The 22,720-nt window shown below is 38.9% G+C and overlaps 2 protein-coding genes across 6 annotated transcripts in view; one reads left to right on the top strand and one right to left on the bottom strand.

Annotated features, from left to right (window-relative positions):
* Positions 1-2,320, bottom strand: part of bcat1 (branched chain amino-acid transaminase 1, cytosolic) — a 7,885-nt gene extending 5,565 nt beyond the window's left edge. The window contains exons 1-2 of one of the 2 annotated variants that reach the window (XM_057324656.1): positions 2,234-2,320; positions 1,067-1,111 (exon numbers count right to left, since the gene is read on the bottom strand). In XM_057324656.1, coding sequence (XP_057180639.1) covers positions 1,067-1,111; positions 2,234-2,275 — 87 coding nt within the window. In that variant the 5' untranslated portion in view covers positions 2,276-2,320. Of the gene's footprint in view, positions 1-1,066; positions 1,112-1,567; positions 1,758-2,233 lie in introns of those variants that run through there. The other variant, XM_057324657.1, reaches the window with a different exon arrangement.
* On the top strand, positions 435-22,720 carry lrmp (lymphoid-restricted membrane protein). Of its 4 annotated transcripts, XR_008961982.1 has the most exons (38): positions 435-852; positions 3,790-4,409; positions 4,532-4,642; positions 7,456-7,636; positions 8,429-8,487; positions 8,589-8,664; positions 8,776-8,934; positions 9,005-9,122; positions 9,407-9,457; positions 9,572-9,649; positions 9,756-9,812; positions 10,085-10,144; positions 10,232-10,296; positions 10,395-10,488; positions 10,913-11,050; positions 11,190-11,291; positions 11,928-12,079; positions 12,883-12,994; positions 13,486-13,780; positions 14,529-14,581; positions 15,115-15,202; positions 15,410-15,557; positions 15,977-16,049; positions 17,839-17,885; positions 18,326-18,393; positions 18,475-18,671; positions 18,891-18,969; positions 19,116-19,164; positions 19,273-19,300; positions 19,399-19,539; positions 19,860-19,994; positions 20,109-20,256; positions 20,333-20,373; positions 20,467-20,535; positions 20,621-20,673; positions 20,954-21,043; positions 21,197-21,310; positions 22,454-22,567. XR_008961982.1 is itself a non-coding variant. In XM_057324641.1 (37 exons), exons 2-37 carry the CDS (start codon positions 3,791-3,793, stop codon positions 21,249-21,251), a joined length of 4,089 nt encoding a protein of 1,362 aa, XP_057180624.1. In that variant the 5' UTR covers positions 435-852; position 3,790; the 3' UTR covers positions 21,252-22,571. The 4 variants fall into 4 exon arrangements, 3 of the variants coding, with proteins under 3 accessions (XP_057180624.1, XP_057180623.1, XP_057180622.1); XM_057324641.1 differs by having other exon boundaries at positions 21,197-22,571; XM_057324639.1 differs by lacking the exon at positions 21,197-21,310 and having other exon boundaries at positions 437-852; positions 22,454-22,720.

Genomic DNA, 22,720 nt, shown 5'->3' with positions numbered 1-22,720 from the left:
AATAAACAAACAATGCAGCGACCCAAAAAGTAAATATATCTTCTAAACGCCTTGTTTTACCAGCAGCCGACATGTTTTGTGGCATTTACTCTGAGGTTCAACTGTGCTGCCCATCAATGACAAAATGATCAGACAGATGAACAATTATATATTATTATTCTCTGTTTGATGACATCATCTGATTATTAACCAACCCAACATGTTCTTCAAATCTGAGGCAAGACGTAAGGTGTTATTGATAACGGTTATGGCATTTCATGACAAGTGGCTTGTGTGATTTGCCTTTATTGAACAGAACTCAAATTTCTACACCATCCTGTACTGGTCACAAAAATGGTCTAGAGAGAGAAAGTGAGCGAGAGAGCGAGAGAGAGAGAGAGAGAGTGAGAGAGAGAGAGAGAGAGAGAGAGAGAGAGAGAGAAAGAGAGAGAGAGAGAGTCTAGTGTCTAAAGCCAGGCCAAGCTTGATTGACAGGTCTTACTGAGATACTGTATTCTCTATTACTCTGCGCGGGATCTTTTGGAAGAGCTCAGGCCCTTTTTCTGACTGCGAGAAAGAAGGGCGCGAGGTGACTTTTTTATTTTTGGAGTCATGGAGGTCCAAAAGCATACGCAACCCATGGGTGCATCAAAACACTAGGACTTCAGTAAGGCAGCATATGGCAACTCAAAATTCTCTTCAGAGGACCTTTTTTCTACGCAGTGCATGTTTGGAAAATGGTGTGTTGACACTAAAATGACAAGAGGGACCAGAACAAAAGTGGATTTGCAGTTTTTGACTGAGGAGCACCGTTTCTTTTGACTGGATTATCATTCAAACGTCACAATGATGTCATCAGAAATCTTGATAAAGGCAAGTATTGAAATATACTCGTCCCACTGTGCTTCTGACAGATTCATTTAAAAAAACTTAACAGTTCACTACAAGCAAGAAATCCTGTTTAAATGATTACATCTGACTATTCATTTCTGTTAGGAATAAAGTATGGTATAAGGTTTCTATAATGTAAGTAAAAATACTACAGGAAATATAGACATATATAGGCTATATAAATGATAAATCTTACCTTAAAGCTAGAAACATTGTCAGCCACCCTATTTGTCTGAAGATCCTAAAAGGACAAACATTCAATTTAAAATGCAAATCTTTATTGTAATGGAGTAGGCATTCTTTAACAGTAATATTCATTTGTAAGCGGAAGCTGTGTCAAACAGGCAAGCAACAGTCTTCTATAAATAAATATTTCTATAAACTTTCCGCATGTATGATGACCATAATAATTAAATACATGGAATATTTGTTTAAAAATGTATTAGCCAGAATCATTCAAAATTAACCTATATAACCGTTATTTTTTTTATTTCTTATACACATTTGAATCTGAAATCTCGAAAAAGTGAATCAATTCAGTTTCCAAAAATATTTTTAATGTAGGTCTACTTAAGATTTACAATTCTCTCTTAAGCCTAAATGAAACTTTGTATTTGTATAATTAATGATTCCCTTTACTATAATGAAATACAACTGCAAATCCTTTATATTCCTTATAATAGAGTTAGAAACTCACCAACTGCAACATCATGATTTTCAATCAGATTACAAACGACTTTATGATATTGCGAAAGAGCGAATGATTGAAGCAACCAATGAGCTTGGTTAAATAAAAAGGCGCACCTCAAAGTGACCCTGATCGCATGCACGTGAATTGTTTACAAAGGGTTTGTTGACCTAGGCTACATCATGACCCATATGTCTTTAACCTGGAAACATCAAATGCACCTATGACTAAAAACATCGTACTTCGCCTCTTAGATTTCGAGGTATACAACATGCGTATCAATATTTGGCATGATGCGCGTGACTGCGATATATCTACTAGGCTACGTCACTGACGTAAGCGCGCCATCAATATTTGACAAGTTGCGCGTAACTGCGACCATGACCTTCAGAGATATTGCAAAATATCTTGGTCAAATAACCATGATGTCCCTTTAAAACAAAGTATCTCCTGCATATTTATGCACGTTAATATAGCATGCTGCATTACAAAATGAGAAAAACTATGCGCGCACTATAGACTGATTCTGAAAATCTCTTTAGAACAACACATGACCAGAGAGTCTGCAATAATTTAACGATATGAATAGTGCATTGTGATATAGGGGGCGGTTTATCTCCGTTTATTATATTCATGCATTACGATCATCAATGGGCACGTCGCGTGCGCGTTTACCTTATGTGATGGTGCGTTCGTGGCTGATGCAACGCTGGCCATGATGAATGCGCGCTCCGTCAGCGCGTGCTCCTTCTAAACCTCTTATAGATTAAACCATACCAAACCTAGTTTTACTACTGAGTGTGTTTTCCATTCACGTTTTTCAACATTTACAATCACCTTTCATTTGGCATTTTTCGCATATTTTATTTACATGTTAAACAGTCATGTATTGCCAGTGACAGTGTGACATGTGCAAATGTTTCTCCAATAATATAAGTTCATAACAACTGTTTAATAATTCAGTTATATCTTTAGACCTAACTATTGTTATTTTACTACTTTAGGACTGACAATAATTATTATAGATACAAAGCAAAAATGCATTTCATCTTAAAAGATAGAGTCAGATGTTTTCTAAAGTACACGTAAAAAAAACACTTTTTTCAAATAATTTAAATAAATAGTGCATTCATTTAAGTAAAGTACCAGGGATTTAATGTTTCATGCTTATAAAAGCCTTGTTTCATGCAATTAATGCCTATTTGTTGCAGTTCTGTTGTTGGCCAAAAGATGGCAGTGCGCTATAGATTTAAATCCCACGTTCGACCAGTTGCTTGACGTATGATTCGAACTTAAATACAATAGCTTATCCATAATAGCATATTTTTTTAATAAAATGTGCATTAATTTAAATCAAGTAGCAGGGAGTCAATATATTCATGGAAAAAAGACCTCTAGTAACCCCTAGTTGGCCGCACGGTGGCAGTACGCAATGGGTTTTAACGGTTTTAACTCTCCCCTGATCAGCTGTTTGACGCTTCACGCTGATATTCGTTGATCTACTGGCGGCAACATTTGAACACGTTCAGGTGTGTTTGGCTTTCAACATACGCGTTTTAAAACTAGGCTTTTCTGATATAAATGTGTTACATGGCTAAGAAAAATACCTCATAAAATCTTATGTTTAGTACTTCGCTCGAGAGTTTTGCGTCTCCATGTTTGTGTAACAGTTCCAGTTTGCGTGACGTTTATGCCTAATTCTCCATTAGCTTAATTGTAGCAGGTCGGTTGGCCATTTTATGTTAGTATGTTTGGCTTTGTATGTTTGTTGTTTTTTTACTTTGACATTAGTATTTTATTTTTTAAATATCCTCAAAACAATGAGTTACGTTAGTTTTGTATAAAAACAACGAGCATTTTATATCGTAATATCGTCATCATGTTTAACAGCTCAGTGACTAACGTAATTTTTCTGTTTAAAACATCTTTATATTTGCAATTTTATTCATATAATATGCACTTATATACACTCTTATTTGACCTAATTGTTAAAGAAAAAAATTATTCAACATATGCACATGCTTATGGGTTTATATGGATATATATGTGGTACACTCAGTACAAAACACTATGTATGTATGAACCTTCAAGGGTACCTTTGTGAATGTGTTTGTAAATGGCATTAGTATGAAAATATTTGCTGTGATTTAATGCTGCATTCACTTTGACAGCATAAAAACAAACATTTATTGCACTTATAAGTATCTTATTCCTTTTTTATCTCCCTCCAGCATGGATGTCGGAATGACCCCGAGACGGCACAACCCTGTGGACAGCATCTGCCGCAAGCTGCAGACGATTCAGCGTCGAGATCAAGAGGTTAACTCGCCTTTCCAAATCCCTAAATTCCAGTCCAATAGCTACGACAGCCCTCACTCGGGCCTGCGCCTCAACCTGGAGGCCATCCTGAAAAAGCGTGGCGTCCGAGCTGACGAAGACCTCGACTCCTCTTCAGGCATGCTGACCCCTACAGCCTCCCTGGGGCCAGGATCCAGCTCCCAAACCCCTCACGTTCCCATCACCCCTGCCAACGCTACTTACACCATCACCAGCACGCTGGGTACGTTAGGCACGCTAGGGGAGAGAAAACCAGCAGCTGCGACTTACAGCCGACCATTTCGCCACAATTGCTCCACCCCGGCAGCCCAGACTGGGGACCATTACTTTAATTTTACCCCACGTTATTTACAGCAAACGCAGCTGGATGGACCCGACACTGAGATCAAGATTGGGAAGCTCCAACCTCCTAGCCTGCTATCATACAATCTGAATTTTTCCTCGGACATTTCCAACATGGACAGTGAGCTGCAGTACCCGGCCCTTGTGGTTAAGAGACTTTCGTTGGGTGAAGGTGAATCATCTGTTAAAGTGCTCATTTTTCAATGATGCGTTATACGGCATTGCTTCATAAGCACTTCACTAAAACATGATGTTATGAATGTTTCCCTTTTTCTGTTTTGGGGTTCTTGACAGGATCTCTGTTTCCCTCTGAACCCAAGAAGGAGAGCATGGCAGAGGTCAGTCTGATTTGTGAGGAAGACCTCTTGGATACCATTTTTCAGGCCTGTGACACACAATGCAGAGGTACAAACACCACTCCAACTTTGCTTTTAGAGCTGTTAAACGGTTAATCGTGATTAATTGGATCCAGAATAAACGTTTTGTGTTTTACATAAAATATGTCTGTGTACTGTCACTGTGCATAATCATTTTGTATTTATAAACACTTACATGTATATGGGTCAAAGACCTTAAGATGTTCCCATCAATAGAAATTTACAAAAGTGATTTTATGTCCATAGAAAGCACATTAAATGTAAGTAAAATGTCTACTTTATGGCTTTATGGAGAATAAAATGTCAAAATTTGGTTGAAATAATGTTACATTGTCATTCAGTGTAACACAATATTTAAGTACAAATTCAAACAACATGCTTATTCTGACTTGTACATATTAAAATATATAAAAGAATAATGGAGCATCTTACTGGAGGACCAGGAATGCCGATTAGAAATGAAAGAAAGAATCAATTGATCAATTTAGTAATTAAAACATAAAAAAGTAAACAAATAAATCACTTTTTAAATTGAGAAATTAATAGACTTATTTAGACCGTTTTCTTTAACTTGTGTTTTAAAATGTAGTTTAATTGAACAATAAAACATTACATTTAAAAAATCATTTTTAAATGTATAAATAAATAGGTACATTTCTTATTTTATTTAGTTCATGCTTTAAAATTCATGCCATTTTAAATCGATTTTTAAAAAAGTTGTCTCCTAAAACTGAGCCTGATTGGTTGCCCCGTGTGTATTGTCCAGTGTCATTTTTTGACTCGATTGACAAATGGATGAAGAAAAGCATTTGGCAAAACGACAAGGAAAAGCAATTGGCAAATAGAGAGAGAAAAGCATTTGGCAAATGCTTTTTTAAAAAGCGATTTAAAATGTGCATTTAAAATGATTTATTAATTAACTTTTTATTTTTTACGTTTTAAAGCATGAATTAAATTACAGTTTTAAATGTTTCTGTTTATACATTTAAAAAATTTAGTGTTTTATTGTTCAATTAAACTACATTTTAAAACACAAGTTAAATAAAACAGTTTAAATAAGTCTTTTCATTTCTCAATTTAAAAAGTGATTTATTTGTTTACATTTTTATGTTTTAATAATTAAATTGATCAATTGATTCTTTCTTTTATTTCTAATCGGCATTCCTGGTCCTTCATATATTACACTTTACTGTGCTTTAAATAAGTAAAAAATTCTTATTGACAAATGGGCAAAACCTAGGATAGTGGCAAATTAAAAAAAAATGTACAAATACAACTAATTCGCATTTATGATGAAAGTAATTAGTCTTTTAATATGTCATAAATTGATTTTTGATGTAAATATGCCTGACAAATTTGTTACGCTGAATGACATTTTAGTGGGCGTCAAAAATGATTTATTGAATTTATTTAAAAAAGCTGAGTCAAGTGGTTCCACGCAACAATATTAAGTAATTTAAACAATAACACTTTAGTTGTATGAACAAAATTAATTTAAGTAATGTTGACAACTTTTTTGAGTAATTCCAAACCATTCCGATTGTACCAGTAATTTTAAGTTAATTAAACTCAATATTTATCCTTCTCAATGGTACTTTTTGTTGTTATACAGAAATTATATACAGACTTACTGCATGTAAGTCAAAACACAATGAGCAAATCAGATGAGAGGCATCTCAGTACTGGCATTAGCACAGTTATAGCTCATTGAATGATGCAATAGACATCATGGGTGCCTAAACCTCTCACAGTCTAAGCACATGTACCACTCTTCAAAACAATGGCAACCCTAAAACTAAAAAATACAACAAAACTCTTTTAAACCTCAAAGATTAATGAACATTAAGTACAAACAAGTCTTTTTTCTTTACTGAAAAACACTACATAAAATAACACTAAATTTCGAATTTTACTGCCTAAATGCAAAGCATGCTGGGAACTGAAAATCCCCCTCAACCAGTAATGTTGAATTAACTTGTTTATGTTAAGTAAACTCAACAATAGGTCAAATATTATAGAGTTTTGCGTTCTACTCAACAATGAGTGGTTGACCAGTCAAACACTTGTTAAGTAAAGCTGACAGATCTACATTTTTAGTATAAATAACATAGTTAACTTGCGTTAATTCAGTTACTAAACTTTATGTACTGTGAACAAGGATGGGTTAAGGAACTAACAGCAGCGACAGTTCATTTTTTTGAGTGTGTTTGATATTTATTTTTTTGCTCAGAAAATCAAAAACAAAAATGCTTTTCAATTAAACAGAAAACTTTTTTTTGGAGCAGCAACAATTTAAAGCAGTATTACACTAATTGTTTTTAGGCTTAAACCCTTTTTTGTCCTGACCCATATATTTAAGAAAACTTTGAAAATCAATACATGTTTATATATACTTTAAGTTGTACATAAAAATACACATGCCAATATATCCTAAATATGTAGGTGTATGTGTTTATAAATACAAAATTAATATGCACAGTACACAGACATATATTAAGTAAACACAAACTTTTATCACAATTAATCATATAACAGCCCTATGTCCTCGTGTTCACAGATAGATGTAGACTGTCTGATCTCTTCTCATTGAAGTCCTGTCCCCTTTCTGAAACAAGGATTCTTTTATTAAAGCCGGTCTTATGTAAAAGCTGTGGCAATCCATTATGTTAGTTCAAGCTTAATTCTCAAACATGTCGTGAGAGATGATAAAATTATTTTCTTAACTTTCTGTGTATACTTTGTATTTATGCATATGCAGGGTCCAGGGAGATTCATAGTGTGATGATGTTCAGTGACTTTCAGGTCCTCTGTAGCTATAATAACACAGTGTCTCTACCACAGGCAAAGTTTACGTATCGCACATTGTGGACTTCCTGAGACACACCACCTGTCGCAGTTCAGAGGACAGCGGTTTAGAAGAGCTCTGCAATATGCTGGACCCAGAGCATAAGGACATCTCTATAGACCTGGACACGTATCATGCCATCATGAAGGAGTGGATTGATGACTGCCGTAACCAGGGGTACGAAGACATCTGACACAAATGTTATGGTTTAAAGCTGACTCTCAACCAGGGGTACTTGGAAAAAAAACTCAAAAATTCACTCAAAAATTAAACATTTTGTTCATTTGAATGTCATTCAAAACCTGTAAATGACTTTTTCTTCTGTGGAACACAAAAGAAGATATTTTGAGAAATGTTTCTAGGGTTTTGTGTCCATACCTTGGAAGTAAATGGGGTCCCAAACGTTCTTCAAACATCTTGTTTTGTGTTCTGCAGAAAAGAGAAAGTCGTAAAGGTTTGGAATGATACGAGGATGTGCAAATGATAAAATCATTTTCAGGTGACATATCCCTTTAAACAGTTTTGTGAATACTTGGAAAGATTTTGATTTAGCTTTCAAAAACCTTTAACATTTAAATGATGATCTGAAAATGTAATATTGGTATTTTTTTAGTTTTGACAGTTTGTATGGATGACACTTGTAGCCGGAGGTGGATCTTGCCTTAGAATGTGGGTGGAAGTGAGAAAGTCAGTCTGCGTTTTCACATAAAACAACACATAAACAAAATATAAGAATTCTGTTGGTCGATTCCTGTTTATAAATTGTCTGGTCGGTCGGTTGGAAGGAAGCTGTTGTTCTTTCATCAACAAATACTGTGTTGTAGATATTGCCAGCTTGAACTCGGTTAGAAAACTGAAAATTGGAGATTTTCATCAGTCCAAAATCAGTTGTGATCAAAAGGCTTTTTGTTCCAGTTTTATCCCAATGACATTTTTCTAAGACATCAACCCAACTCTCCCTTTTTACAGGAAGGACTCTAAGAATGATACCCATCAGGAATCATTCAAACTGCGGGACAGTATATCAGGTAGGTTTTTCTTAATGCACAAGAATGTCAGTGACTATATTAAGAATAAACACTTTTTAAGATATGTTGATGGGAGATTGTCTTTTACCTCTTTACTGTAGCAAAGAGATCTGCTTTTCTGAATATGACCTCAGGTAGCTTGGAAGCGTTCGGAGGGGAGGCCTCCAGAGCTGACCTGTAAGTGTATGAGTGTAACAAAACCAACAGGGTTTGAGATGATCTGATGTTTGTCTGTCTTTTCTAGATGTACATGATGATGTATTAAGTAAGTACTTGTGTTTTAAACAGAGAGACGTCCGATCTGGTCTTCTGTGTGGCAGACCTTCAGCTGAATAACCAGAAGTTGCAGGAAGAGGTTCGTAAACTCAAACAGGCCGTTGAAAACATGGAGGACACCAACCAGAAACTCATCGAAGAAAACGAGGAGCTCAAAGCGCAAGCCAAAATGTATGTGCTCTTCTTGTCTTGTGACGATTAAGAGTTACAGTTATGATCTCCCATCCATCCTGTCTTTCAGGGGGCAGCAGTTACTACAGAAGGAGAAGATGCTTAATGAAGAGGTCGAGGAGATGAAGTTGAGCTTGACCTCTTCAGAAGAGAGTCGTACTCAGGCCTATGCTCAGAGGAAGCAGATGGTGATGCGCAAAATCTTTCCACCTCACTAATAAGTTTATAAGTTTATGTGATAAGAGTCATAGTTCAGGTAACATACAGTTGGTTTGCATTGACATTGATAATATCACATAAACCAAGGAAACCCGTTCTTAAATGTGTTCACCCATTATCGACACTTCAGGAAATTCAGAAATTGAATTGCTTTTTTAAGGATGTCTTGGTTAAACACATTTCATAATAGTTCAGTTACAGGGGAAGGCAGAACAAATGTTGAACGGCTGCATACTTGTTTCTTTGGTTACAGGAGCGAGAAAACCAGAGTCTCATATCCAAGATTGCTGCTTTACAAGAGGAGGTATAATGCCATTCGTCCAGCTATCTACCCATCCAGACAGCCAGCCACACATCCCAAATGAAAAATCTAATTTGAGTAATAATTTAACTTGCACCTTTTCTTATTTATATTAAGAACATGAAAATCACAATGGAAGCAGATGAACTCCAGAAAAAGATGAGTGATCTATGCGACCTTAGCACTGACCTTCAGGTAGGGCCTATTTTAGTCTACTGACAAACGATTGGTCTGATTTTTCAAGAACAGCATTTAACTCTGTCAGTTTTAAAGGTATAACAGTGTATTCTTGTACATTCAGGTCCAAATTCATTCATTTGATGCCATTCTGTCTGAGAAGGACTCAGTACTTCAGGAGGTTAGTCTGTCATATCTTTTAAACTATCTGATATGTTTCCATTTGATTAAGTTATATTTGTTTTTGGTACAACCTTTTAAAAAGGTTGTACCAAAATTAATTGAATTTTTCCCATGCTGGTACTTTATTTTGGTATACGTCCTAGCTTGACCAGACTACAATTTGATGAACTTTAGGGAAGAAAAACATGAAATAAGGGATGTTAATAAATGCATTATTATGGTTGTTAAATTATATTTCAGTGTCATATCAGAATTGTCCTCTTCCTCCAGAAAAACAAACAGATTGAGGAACTGAAAGCAGCCATTGTGGAGTATTCCGCAGTCACAGAGGTAATCTTATTCTCCCTATCTTTCTCTATTGCTTTCTAATATCAGTTAATAATGACTAACTGTCTGTGTACGTTTTGCACACTGCAGCTGCTGAGGGCAGACAAAAATAAACTGGAGAGTCAGATGGTGATGATGCAGCCTGATATGACCATGTAAGGACTTCCTGAAGGCAGAAATTGTAGCCGATTATACGACATGTACAGTATGACTGCTTGTACTCACACAGACCATTTGTGTCCGCACTCCACAGCCCCGGTCTGTCACTTTCTGTGGCCTACAGACTTAACCAGACTAGTTCAGGTTCTCTGCAGACAGAGCTGGCACTGGCACAGAATCCTTTGGAGGTTTGCTCTGTGTGTGTCTATGTGTGTGTTCAATTCTCTTGTTGGTCTTTGTCCCATCCACGGTTGAAGTATCTCTCTCAACTCCCACCAGCACTCATCTGCCGTTCTCTGGCCACCCACTCTCTCTCATCACGCCACTTCTACAAAGCACACTTAGTAATCCACACCCTCTGTGTGTGACGCACAACGAGAATGGAGTACTTATCGTTTCCTATATAATTTTTTTTGGGGGGGTTGAGTTTTACATACTGATCATAACAATAACATTGCTGCTGATTAAAGGCTCTCCTGATTTTGCCAAGTGGTTGATGTCCTTAGGGAAACATCATGTTGACCCCGGGACAACATTTAAATCAACCAATCAGACCAACACATTTAAAAAATAAACGTGTGCGCGCGTGTGTGTGTGTGTGTGTGTGTGTAGGGCTTGGAGCATCTCTCCTCGTCTGTTTGTTTTACGTCGTCCCTGGATGAGACTTTGGATCGTGAAGTTCTTCTGCTTCTCCAAGGCCCGACGCCAGAGCAGATGTCTCTGGAGTTCAAATCTCTCATCAGCAGACTGGTGAATAAACTGAATTCATTTGTTTCAAAGCACCGATTCGTTTATCGGGACTGAAAAACGCCAGTTCCAGACACCTACTGTAAATGCTGGTTTTGTGTTGGTCCATATAATCGTTGTTGAATGTTCACGGTTATTTCAGAAAAGGGAATTTAAGGAAGATGGCACGGCCTTCATCACAGCACTCAGAGGCCTTTCAGAGAGCAGTGAAAGTCAGGAGACCAACACTGACCTCAAGCTGCCGGTGAGAGTATTTCTTCTACTAAAACAAAGTTAGACAGACATCGGGCTTCTTTGTCACCATTTTCCATATTGTGGAAAGGCAGGGGCATCAACAAATGAAAATAGCACAAGTATTGGTGCTATATATGCTATTTGTGATGATCTTACATCAAAATCCAAAACATTGTGATCTACAATATTTATCACGAGATAAATAAATATCTACGAGATTTACAATAGCACCTTTTACTAAATGTATACAGTAAGGTGAGAGGCGGTGGTGAGTCACATAGAAGCATTTGTAAATTATATAAGAATTCTCTCTTTTCCTCTGAAACGTTACCTACCCCATTGCATAACTGCCTGGCTGAAAATTCTCTTTGTGTGTATGTGAATTTGTGTGTGTTCAGTGGACCGCACCGCATTAGTACATGCTGTTTTCCCCAGTGGTCAACAATGCAGGGTGATATTGCTCTTGTTCACATTCCCACAATGCACAGGGCAGTGTGCCGGTTCAGTGTAACTTCAGTGTAACTGTTTTTAAGAGGTCTTTAATCTTTTGTCTTATCACATTCGGGAGCCTTTGGCGGTATTACAGATTTACTGTTGGTTTGTAGGCGTGTTTGCGTCATGTTGAATAACTTGTAAACTGCTGCAGGGTCTGGAGGTGAAGTTTAAGCAGAGGAGGAGCGACTGGACCCGTAGTCTGGACCAGCTGGACCAGTACACTGACTCTCTGGAGAAGGAGCTGCTGAAGATGGCCAGCAACATGCGCCGGTCTCGTACCGAAATCCTGCATCTGTCAGTTAAGTGAGTCGACTGAAGCCAGTGACTGCAGAATGAATTATGAAGAATGTACATTCTTTCATGCTATTATGAGAGAATAAAAGAAAAAAAGACTTTGGCATCGTGTCTCATGCCATGAACCTAATAAAATCTGCAGGCCCACACTAATAAAATTCACATGCAGAATCTGCATTCAGCTGCGGTCCCAAGTTAACAATACATACATAAATTTAAAGACCATGGAAGATTTTAACGAATATTTTAATTCATTGGTCAGGGTACATATTCTTTAGTACATTCAGAGATAGCGTGGTACCAGATTAGTCCATGCTTGTGAGAATATGCCTTGTATGGACGGTTCTGGTTGACTCCTCATGTCAAATTAGACTATTTAGCTAGCCAAAAACAGCATACGATTTTCAAGGCTGTGGTGTTTGGTATCCTGTGGATAAAAGGCAGAGGGAAGTGTTATCAGTGCGAACTTTGGGAAGTCAAGGGGTTGAAGCAGCTGTGTTAGGGGGGCCCGAGGTGGAGATTAGGGTAAAAGAGCAATGGGACATTGCATGGGTCTACGGAGTGGGTATAGTGTTCCTGTTGTTGTACTGTCTTAAGCCTTTATACTGTGTATCTTGTTTTGTTTATTTGTATTATCTCTAAAAACTATTTGCATACTTTTTTACATGGGTCTGGAATTGTAAGAATACATGTAAAGTTCATATTTTAAAGATTTGAAGATTTGAAATTGCACTGCAGAGGTGAATCAAACCCTCACACCCCTGATACATTAGGTGTGCATTGGATGTAGTGGTTTGCATTTTGTTTTCTAGGGTGCAAGAACAGGAGAATCAAAAGGTGCAGTTGCGAGAGGAACTCGATCATCTGAAGACTCCAATGGACATCAGAGAGGCCAGCAGCCAAACTCCAGATCACCTACAGCAGGTACTGTGCCTCATCTAATGCTACTCGCAGTATCTGCATGTGGCATATGTGCTTTAAAACTCAACCACAGTTGGATTCAGCTTTGGGCAATACAGAAATAAAGATGTAAAGTGTTTCAGCAGATCACAGATGGATTGAGATTTACAGTCTCATTAAAAGATGCAGATAGATGCGTGTGGGAGGCAAGTGTGGTTTCGAGCCAGTTTGGAATGCACTCCAAACTTGACTTCATCTCAAACTCGTCTTGATATTTGACCATATTTGCCACAGTTTTCTTAATCAGAATTTTGCTGATTCACTTTTAGGTTTCAGTTATAATTTATAAAATTTAATAATTTATATACAGCTCAAATATCTCTTATTACAGGGATTTGTAATAGCTGAATCTTCTTTTATCAATGTGGTTGTATTCATCTCACAAAGCTGTTATCAGCAACTGATTAAATGTTATCTTCGAGTTAGCATGAGCGTTTAAGTGTGTGTGTTTTCAGGTAGTGGAAGAGCTGGATGGACCGTCTCTTGAATGGGATGAGGAATATGTGTTGTCCGAATCACCTCCCTTGCAAGAGCTCCAGGAACTTTGCTGTGATGAAGACGAGCTCCAGGCCCTGCAACAAGAGGAAGAGGACCTGACTGAGACCACAGAGGACCAGGAGAAGGTCCAGGAAGTCATGGGAAGGGCTGAAGGAGAAGCTGATGCGACGCAGGATTCTGGGGTAGAGACCGAGGAGCTACAAAGACACTCTAGTCTTTCCCATACTACTTTACCAGATGAAGAATCACAAGGTGAGAACCATGAAGTGAATAATTACTTGCTTGTATCAAACATAACTGATTGTTATCATTGTTGCATACAAAACTAGATCTTTAAAGAGGTATTTAATGGTCATTTCGTTTATTATGAAAAATATTTTTGGATGCAAGCGGTTCTCACTTAGGTCTCACGGTGATGTGCATTTGAGACCTCATTGCTGTCTGACGTTAATGGTGGTGAAGCCCACCTAGTGGATGACAGGGCTGTGTCAAACTCCTCAGGGTGTATAATCCTTTAAACCACAGGGCAGGCAGCCATCTCTAAAGCTCAAACACAATTTCTGGAAAAGAAGGGTCACTCAAATTTAAGACCTTATTTGGCTTTCCTTCCTCATACAATATGTTTTGCCATCTATAGCCACAGTCAGTGATGTGAGGGAACATTGAGACCTCATCCATTTCTTCACCGCACAACTACAGACTAACCAGAGCTTGTCGCCTCAAAAAACGAAGCTTCACATAGCTTAGAGATATTGATACTTGAAATATTGTCTACCTGACTGAAAGTTGACATGACACCAACATTGACCCCTGTTTATTTAATTAAGGGAAATCATGTAAAATAAAAATTCTGTCTATTTATTCCGTTGTAATGTTGTGTGATGTATTTTTTTCTATATAGTGTAGAAGTTCCCAATTCTAATGTGGACTGAATTTTTTTAATATTTTGCTTTACTGGTGTCACATTGCTGCTGTATAAAATGTATTTCCTCTCCTTCAGCATCTCCAGTAATGGGTGAGGGAGGAATGCAGAGGCGTTGCATATCTCCAAAGGTAGATCTGATTTTCACACCTTTCTTAGTAAAAAAAAAATGAATTTAGTACTATGCTGTTGTATCTTATGATGCGGTTTGTGAGATCTTCCATTTAATGCAAATTGGGCCTGTAGTGGCCTATGACCATGAAATTTATAAAGTTTTTGGGTGAACCTGTCATGTTTTAGGCACACTTACTTATGTTGTTCTTTTAGTCATCATGGCAATTCAGTGCATTTTTTTGCATTGGCATGATTGGTTGATGGGTCCATGTTGGGTCCATGTTAGCTTCTGTTGCCAGAGTGATGCTGGTTTTATGGAAGGATGCTACTTCCTGAATGCAGGCAGGGTATAGCATGACCCTTAGAGCAAGTCTGTGTGTGAACGCACACACAAGAGAACACGTCATGATTTGCCTTGCAAATGTTTGTAGTGTGGAATTGAGTCCATCATTAGTCAAAAGTAGTCAAGCCCATATGTTTCTGGGGAGTTGTTCTCTGTGCTAGAGTTTCGTGTTTGCTGGCCTTCTAATTCTTTTTCTGGCCACTGCAGGAGGAAGCCAGACTCCCAGAATGCACTGGGCCTGAGGACGCCCACGGGCAGACTGCTCCTGTGCCTCACACCCACATTCAGTGTGCTAGTAAGAGCTCTTGTTGTCTTTCTCTGCCTCACGCTCTCGATTATTTTAGCACCACACTGGACAGAATTATAGACATTTAAATGGAATTTTATTTCAAATCAATTTTTAAGTTTTGTTTTTGTGTTTATCTACCTGGGTTCGCATTTACTCTTTCAATGCTCTTTCGTAGTTAAAAAATGCACATGCCCTCCTCTCCTTCACCTCTAGATGACCAGTCATTGATCTCTGAGAATCTGCAGGAACAGGTGACATCAGTCCAAGACCTCGCTTACCCGCCCTCCCTTATGACCTTCGAAATGGTATCTCCCTCCAATAGTCACCCTGAAGCAGGAGAACCTATTTTCGTGATGGAAAGGTGAGGCACCCCGCTCATTTGCGCGCGTGCAATTTCCATACATCAGCCTTTGCTGGTGGGTTTGCTTTGGCTCGCTGCTATAAAGTGCTAGTTAATGATTCACCAAAAAGAAATTATGGTCTACTTTCCTTTGTAATGCCTCCCACACACTCCCCAAGATCACATTTGCCAGTCAAATGTGTGACCTCTCTTCCTGTGTGTGCGTAGAGCCGGTTTGTGTTCGCTTATTAAGCAATGACGACTAGCGACGCCATTGCCCGCTTTGCATGCTTACTATGCACCTGTGTGGCCAGGCTCGGACTGACGCCCCATCCGCGCTCTGATGGGGAACACGGGCCGCGCTTGCATGTAGTGAGTGCAGCTGCATCCAGGAAGATCAGAAAAACAATACAGTAAAGTGACAGTATTTCTTCTTTCAGGATCCAGGAACTAGCAACCACCATCAGCGGACCTGAGGGAGAACCCACCACAACCAACATGAGCGACTCGCAGGTCAGTAAGAGGAAGCATAGGAAACTTAAGGGGAAGCTTGTTGCACTCGTAACGACACTCGCCTGTTCTCCCCACTTCCTCTTCTATTGCTCTTTCTAGTCTTGCACTATCTCGTTTCGTTCCTTTGCAAAAAAAAACTTTAGGACATTGTATGCTGTGAGAGAGAAGCTTTCCTATGTGTCGGGCCCCTTAGTTGGCGGATTGTGAGGGATTTAGATGGCGGTAAGCAGGATTGTCTCAGAAATGTGACCATGCATAGAGGATGTTATCAATGTGATCTGCTTGAGCTGTGGGTGTTAATTTTGACAGCTCTTGTGTGATGCTTTGCATGAACAGTCTAATGAAATTGATGTGAGCACATACTATTGCTGAACTACAAAGTGTTTTTCGTAAGTGTTCTTTGTCTAATTGTTCATCCAAAATTGTATACAAAACTTGAGACTAAAAATATTTTTTAATATGAATCTACAATGTCAATTGTCGTAATTTTATTCATAGTCTAGTGCACATTAGTTAAAGATTAAAGTGAATGAAACAGAAAATTGAACTGCGTTATTTAATGTTTCTTTTTGCATTTGATTTCATTTAGTAAGCCAAAGTTATTGACATTGTCACATCCGTATATTCACAACCAATCTCACTATCTTGTAGCAATGTTTTCTCTCTTGATTTTAGTGCTAAAGATGAGGGGCACATAGATGTGCCTACAGCTCGCATTAGTTCTGCGTGGTTTTAGAAGAATCTCTTGCTAGTGAATATCTTATTGGTCTTTATTCAGTGGTCAATTCGGGTATCTAAAGAGCAGGGTGGTTAAACATTTTCTGTTTTTACTTTTTTTTGTTGTGAATTGTCTATTAGATATAGAGGAAGTTGATAAACTGCGGTCAGGGTTTTCAGGCGATGCCAGTCAAAATGGTCAAATGTCTAACCAATATACTTTAGTAGCTAAGCTGAAGAATTCTGTCTCGTAATAAAAAAGGATAGTTTACCCCAAATTGAAAATTCTGTCATCATTTACTCACCCTCATACTCATTTCAAACCCGTTTGACTTTCTTTCTTCTGCAAAACACGTAAGAAGATATTTTGAAAAATGTCTTTATCCGAACAGTACCGGCACAAATTCACTTCTGTTGCATGTACACAACCAATGCAAGTGAATGGGTGCCGGTTACCAACCATTTTCAAAATATCTTCTTTTGTGTTCTGCAGAGGAAGGAATGTTATACATGTTTGAAACGACAAGAGGGGGAGTAAATGATGAAAGAATTTTCATTTTTGGGTGAGCTATCACCTTAAATATAAATATTCTGCTCAAACAGGTCCCTAATGGGATGGATAAAGATTTTGTTGCCCTTTTTCCATGCATGCGTTGTGTTATCGTATTAATAACAGAATATTGTGCTCGGAGAAATGGATGCTTTTTGCCTTAGTATGTTTGGAACAAGTATAGCACTGCCTTGCTGGATTTTACTCCCACTTTCATGAACTCTGCCAGTACAAGTGCTCTCTCCCTCCCTCTCTCAGCCTCGCATTCTCGCTCCCTCTCTCTTCTTGTCGTTACCACCCTCTCTCTCCCTCTCTCTCTCTCTCTCTATCGGCTGTACAACTCTCACACACATTATGTAATTTAGCACCTCTCTCTGAATGTCTCTCATATTTCATTTGACATGTCATGGGACAGGTATGGAGCTCTGTGTGTGATGCTTTGCATGTGATGTTAGTTATCAGAAGTATTCTTTTTCGGAGTGTGTCACTGGGTCATAAAAAGCGTGTTGTCATCTTCTGTAGAGGTTAAGCGAGGGACAGCCTTCGGAAGTGTCTGCGAAATCAGACAGGTGAGCATTTCCTGTTTTTTGATGTTCTTGTTGGTGTAACTGGTGCATCTTGGAATGCTTTTATTATACACAGTAAGCATTTCTTACTGTTGCTCATAGAGCATGATTTGCGAATTTACAATCTGTAACCGTGAGTGTGAACATGCTGCACTAAATTATGCTTTAATTGATGCATAATCATTTTTGTTTTGTTTGTTTATTTGCATAGCTTTAGCTTCTTTAGTGTCGTCTCTTTTGCTCCCTGAACTGTTAATATTGTTTTTAGTTCAAATGATTTAGTAGCTGTAATCTTACATTTGTGATCTATTGAAGTCAATGAACGGCAAGTATGTTCTGTAGCGTCAATGTTGTTTCTGCAAAACAACATTGTCCCACAGGTTTTACATAAAATTGCATAACTACACACACTATTTCCTCCATTATGTATTGTTTGTGTTTAGGAGTGTCTTGTTGCCAGTAGTGGAGGAAGAGGAGGCCATGCCAGAGGTGGCAGGGGGGAAGTCACCAGGTAGAAGAAAATTAAACCGTTGACCAAGTTCACCGTTGACATGGAAGCAACAAAGACTTGTTTCTTTCTTTGTCTCTCCAGACAAAAACAAGTCGGACAGTAAAGAAACGGTGGCACCACCTACTTCAAACTCCACGACTTCCCCATCAAAAGATCCTTCTGACAAAGCAAAGGATGTGACCCCCAAGCCAACAGTGAATGGAAGTGATCTTCCAAAAGTCCCCGCTGCGCAAGACTCCAAAATAGACCTCCTGGCTTTGAAGAACAAGCTCAAGGAGGTAAGAATTTGGGGAGTACTGAGGTGCGAGATGTGTTCTACATGCATCATTTATGTCACATTATGCATCAACTAGCCAAAAACACGTTCATTTGAGTTATGTCAGTGTTTAAAACACGTCATCTGATGCTTAGTGTGAACTAGCACGGTACATTAATTTTACATTTAAGGAGTCACAGACATTCAGTAACCATAACAAAAAAAATGTAATGGCTTGTAGGAAGTGACCCCCAGTATGGATGCTGCTGAGAAGCCAAAAGCTCAAGAGGGCAGTGTGACTGCAGTTGCCACAGAAAAGGGTAGATATGTTTTCTTTCGTTCTCTCTCCCACTTCTGATTTTACTGTACATATAATGCGAAGTCTTGGATGCTAGTCTTTGGCTACTTGGAATGCTAGTTCTAGTGCTGTATATTTATACTCTTTCTTTCCAATCTCTTTTCTAAGGCGATACATCTGTTGCGTCTGAGACTGCCACCAACGATGACAAGAACAGGTTAAGATGCTTTGTGTATTGATTTGCTATCCATAAATTTTAATGTGATTCAAGCATGTCTTCACATGACTCACTTGGCATAATCGTGACTGTCCATTTCGTCTGCAGCATGTCGCAAAATGACAAAGAGATGGAGGTGAGGTGTTTTTCCTGTTTATTTGACTGCTTTACTATTTAACCATAATAATGAAAATGGTTGATGAACTTTATTTTGACCTTGTTCACCTCTGCCAGGCGGAGTTCCACCGGCTATCTCTAGGCTTCAAATGTGACATGTTCACCCTGGAAAAGAGGCTTCGATTGGAGGAGCGTTCACGAGATCTGGCCGAGGAGAATGTTCGTAAGGAAGTTACCAGCTGTCAAGGGCTGCTTCAGGTCTGTGCTTATTTCTTTTTTTTTAAGAAAAGATGTCCTCTGTTTAATTGAATTTCAAAATACGATTATGCAGAAGTAACAAAAATTGACCATTAATGTTAATATTAATTTGAATTAATAAAGTCTGCATTGCTCCAAAAATATGGAAGTGAGTCCAAATTTAATGTAGTCCGTCATATTTCTTTCTCTCTTGTACAGTTTTGTTCATGGGTTTTGAGGATGAGGGCATGTACTTTGTTGTCCATGTAATTTGCCTATGACTTTCTTGCTATCATCCTGTGACCTTACAAGAACAACTCATTTTGTGGTTGTTTGTATAGGCCCTGATCCCACGATGTGAGGAGGACAACCAGTCCTTGGAGATCATTCAACGCTTGCAGAAGAACCTGGAGGTCCTTGTTCAGTCCATGACCAGAGTGTCTAGCCGTTCAGAGATGCTCGGGGCCATTCATCAGGTTAGTGTGTTACTGTTCCTCGATTGATTCTTAGTGTTTAACTAACCCATTAAAGACAAACTTGGTAAGGAGCAAAGTAGCTTGCATGTTTACCTTAAACTTTGTCGTGTGTAGGAGAGCAGGGTGGGTAAATCCGTGGAGGTGATGATTCAGCATGTGGAGAACCTGAAGAGGATGCACACCAAGGAGCATACGGAGCTATTGGAGCTTAGGGAGAACGTTTCGCCGAACGAGAGGTCGTTTGTGTCCCAAAATGAAAGGGGTAATGCTCGAACGAACACACTGTGAACACACAATCCTCTCGAGTTTGTCTTAATCACGTTTTTTTCGTCTTGCAGAGGATTTTAGAAACAAGAAGTCAACCGCACAACTTTTCAAAGTGAGTTGAAGGCATATGCAACACAGCATTTAGAGAACCAAGTCGTTTTTGTATATACGGTGTATATACGGTATGTATCTTTTTTGTCCTAAGGTCACTAGCCGACGCATTAGTATAGCTACCCTTCCCCGCAGCGGTGCAGGACACGCTCACTTTGACACGGTGAGGAGTTGCAGAAAGATACATTTGAGTAGATAGAAAAAGTAAAATCATTTTCATTAATAATTTTTATGATTGTTACTAACAGACCAAAGACACAGCAGAGACAGAGCCCGACAGACTTTCCCACAGGACACCAAGGCAAGTAGTGACAAATTAAAAGAAACTAAACAAACGCATCTTATTGTCCACTGTGGCTGTAATGTCTCAAAGCGAGAACTAAAGTGAATAAAACATCTTGACATTTGGCAGACACAAAATAAACTGCAGGTATACATTTATAAGTTTGTTCTGTAGGATTTGAATGACCTTGATGTTGCTAGTGCAATACAGCAGATGGTGCCACTTGTGCTACAGGAACCATATCTAGTCTTGGCACTGTGAGAATGGATGTCATGGTTTTGTGTTGACCGCTTTACAGGCATATGGCAGCAGGCAAGAGGCCACCGCTTAGGCGCTTCATTAGTTCTGGTACTTGGGCCGACATTGACGAGCCCGTTCTGATGAATAGGTAAGGTCTCTCGTAAAGAACAGTACCCGTGTACTGTTCGTCTTTCGTCCGATGTCAAATGTGCCGCCGAAAGATCATTGCATGCAGAGCCGCAACAGATAGACAAAACAGTAGACGTTGATGCAGGGTTTCAGCGTTGTGCACTTTGCACAGGTATGGAAGCGACACAGACTCTCACTCAGAGGAGGAGCGGAAGGAGGAACTATAGGAGAACCGGCGGGCTAGCATAACACAACTAATTACCTCCTTCATATTGCCAGGCCAAACGTTAGTGGACCGGTCGCCTCCATGTATCTCCGTTTACTTTTCTGCTTCAGATTTTCACTGCTCCAAATCGAGGGTTTCCTGTTTATATCGTTTCCGCTGCTGGCTCACCAAGGTTTGGCAAATCAAAGCAGCTATGAAAAGCACACCTGTGAAGTTTGCCGGCTTTGCTTTTTTCTTCAACACAATGAAGTAAACACACTGCATGTATTCAGCTATGTTTTAAACCATCTAAACAGCCCAACTGTGGTTTCATAACAATTAGACATGCAGTCTGCTCAAGAGACTCAAGTTGAATTGTTTTCTCTCCACAATGGTGGACCATTATGTTCAGTTAGGCAATGTATTCTGATCCCACAGTTGTGAGCTGACAATCTCTTTTCTTAAAAACACAGCACTCCGGACTTGTTCAAACCTTTAAAATGTTTATCTTGTTTATCTGTTGTCTTCCCGCTGTAAGATATATTCTCTATGATATCAGTTCTTGTGCACAAAAATGCTTGCAGTAACTGCTGTTATCTTTCACATTCACTCCCGTCTTAGCCATCTTTAAATGCAGATCCAAAAATCATCTCTATTATTATCTGCACTGCGTTGTGTTATACATGCTACAAATGTTAATTTGGCTTTGTTGATTGGAGACCAGCTTTGTATGTTTTATAACTTATAGGGCCCAAAAAACACACTAAGTATGAGCAAGAATACTTGGAAGCTATACAACCTATTTCATGTTTTGCCTTTTAAAACGTGTAGGAGCACAACCCATGCAAGTACAATGAATTCTCAGTATTGCCAAGGGGTGCTATTGAGCACTTGCATAAACTATGTGCTTAGATTTTTCTTTAGTAGATCTTGCTATTTGATTAATAACTACTTCAACTTAACTGTATTGTAATTTTAAGCATTACAATTGTTACAACCACAGTAACGCAAAAACATGCTGTTTGTAATGGATTCGCGTCTGCACACATTTTTTCTTGGAGTATGTTTCGGCCTAAGAATGAATGTATACATATTTGTCTCTCCAGCAGACATTTCTACATGATTACAATAACAATGAACTCTTTCCTTTCTGGTTTAGCCCAAAACACCCATCGCTAAATGTATTTTGTTGCTTTTTTATAAATTTCTTACTTTTCATCTTAGCCCTAGTCCCAGCCCAACAGAACGAGCTCCGCCCAGCTTGACGGAGGTGAGACCCGCTGTGACCAGAGGCACCAGGAGCTTTTGGATATGGTTGGCTTTGTTTGTAGTGCTAGCTACTCTCCTGGCCATACTGGCGAGCCTGATGTTGCAGCCTAGAGTGGATGCCGCCCCTGTGGGTACGGGGGACTCCTGGAAGACCATCCAGCAGATTCTTTGGCCCTACACGGGGATGAGGTACAACGGGCAGCCTCCTGTGTGATGCGGGGG

This window comes from Triplophysa rosa, linkage group LG24, assembly GCF_024868665.1.
Source record: "Triplophysa rosa linkage group LG24, Trosa_1v2, whole genome shotgun sequence".
Taxonomy (NCBI): Eukaryota; Metazoa; Chordata; class Actinopteri; order Cypriniformes; family Nemacheilidae; genus Triplophysa; species Triplophysa rosa.
This window is presented reverse-complemented; position numbering and strand designations above follow the sequence as displayed.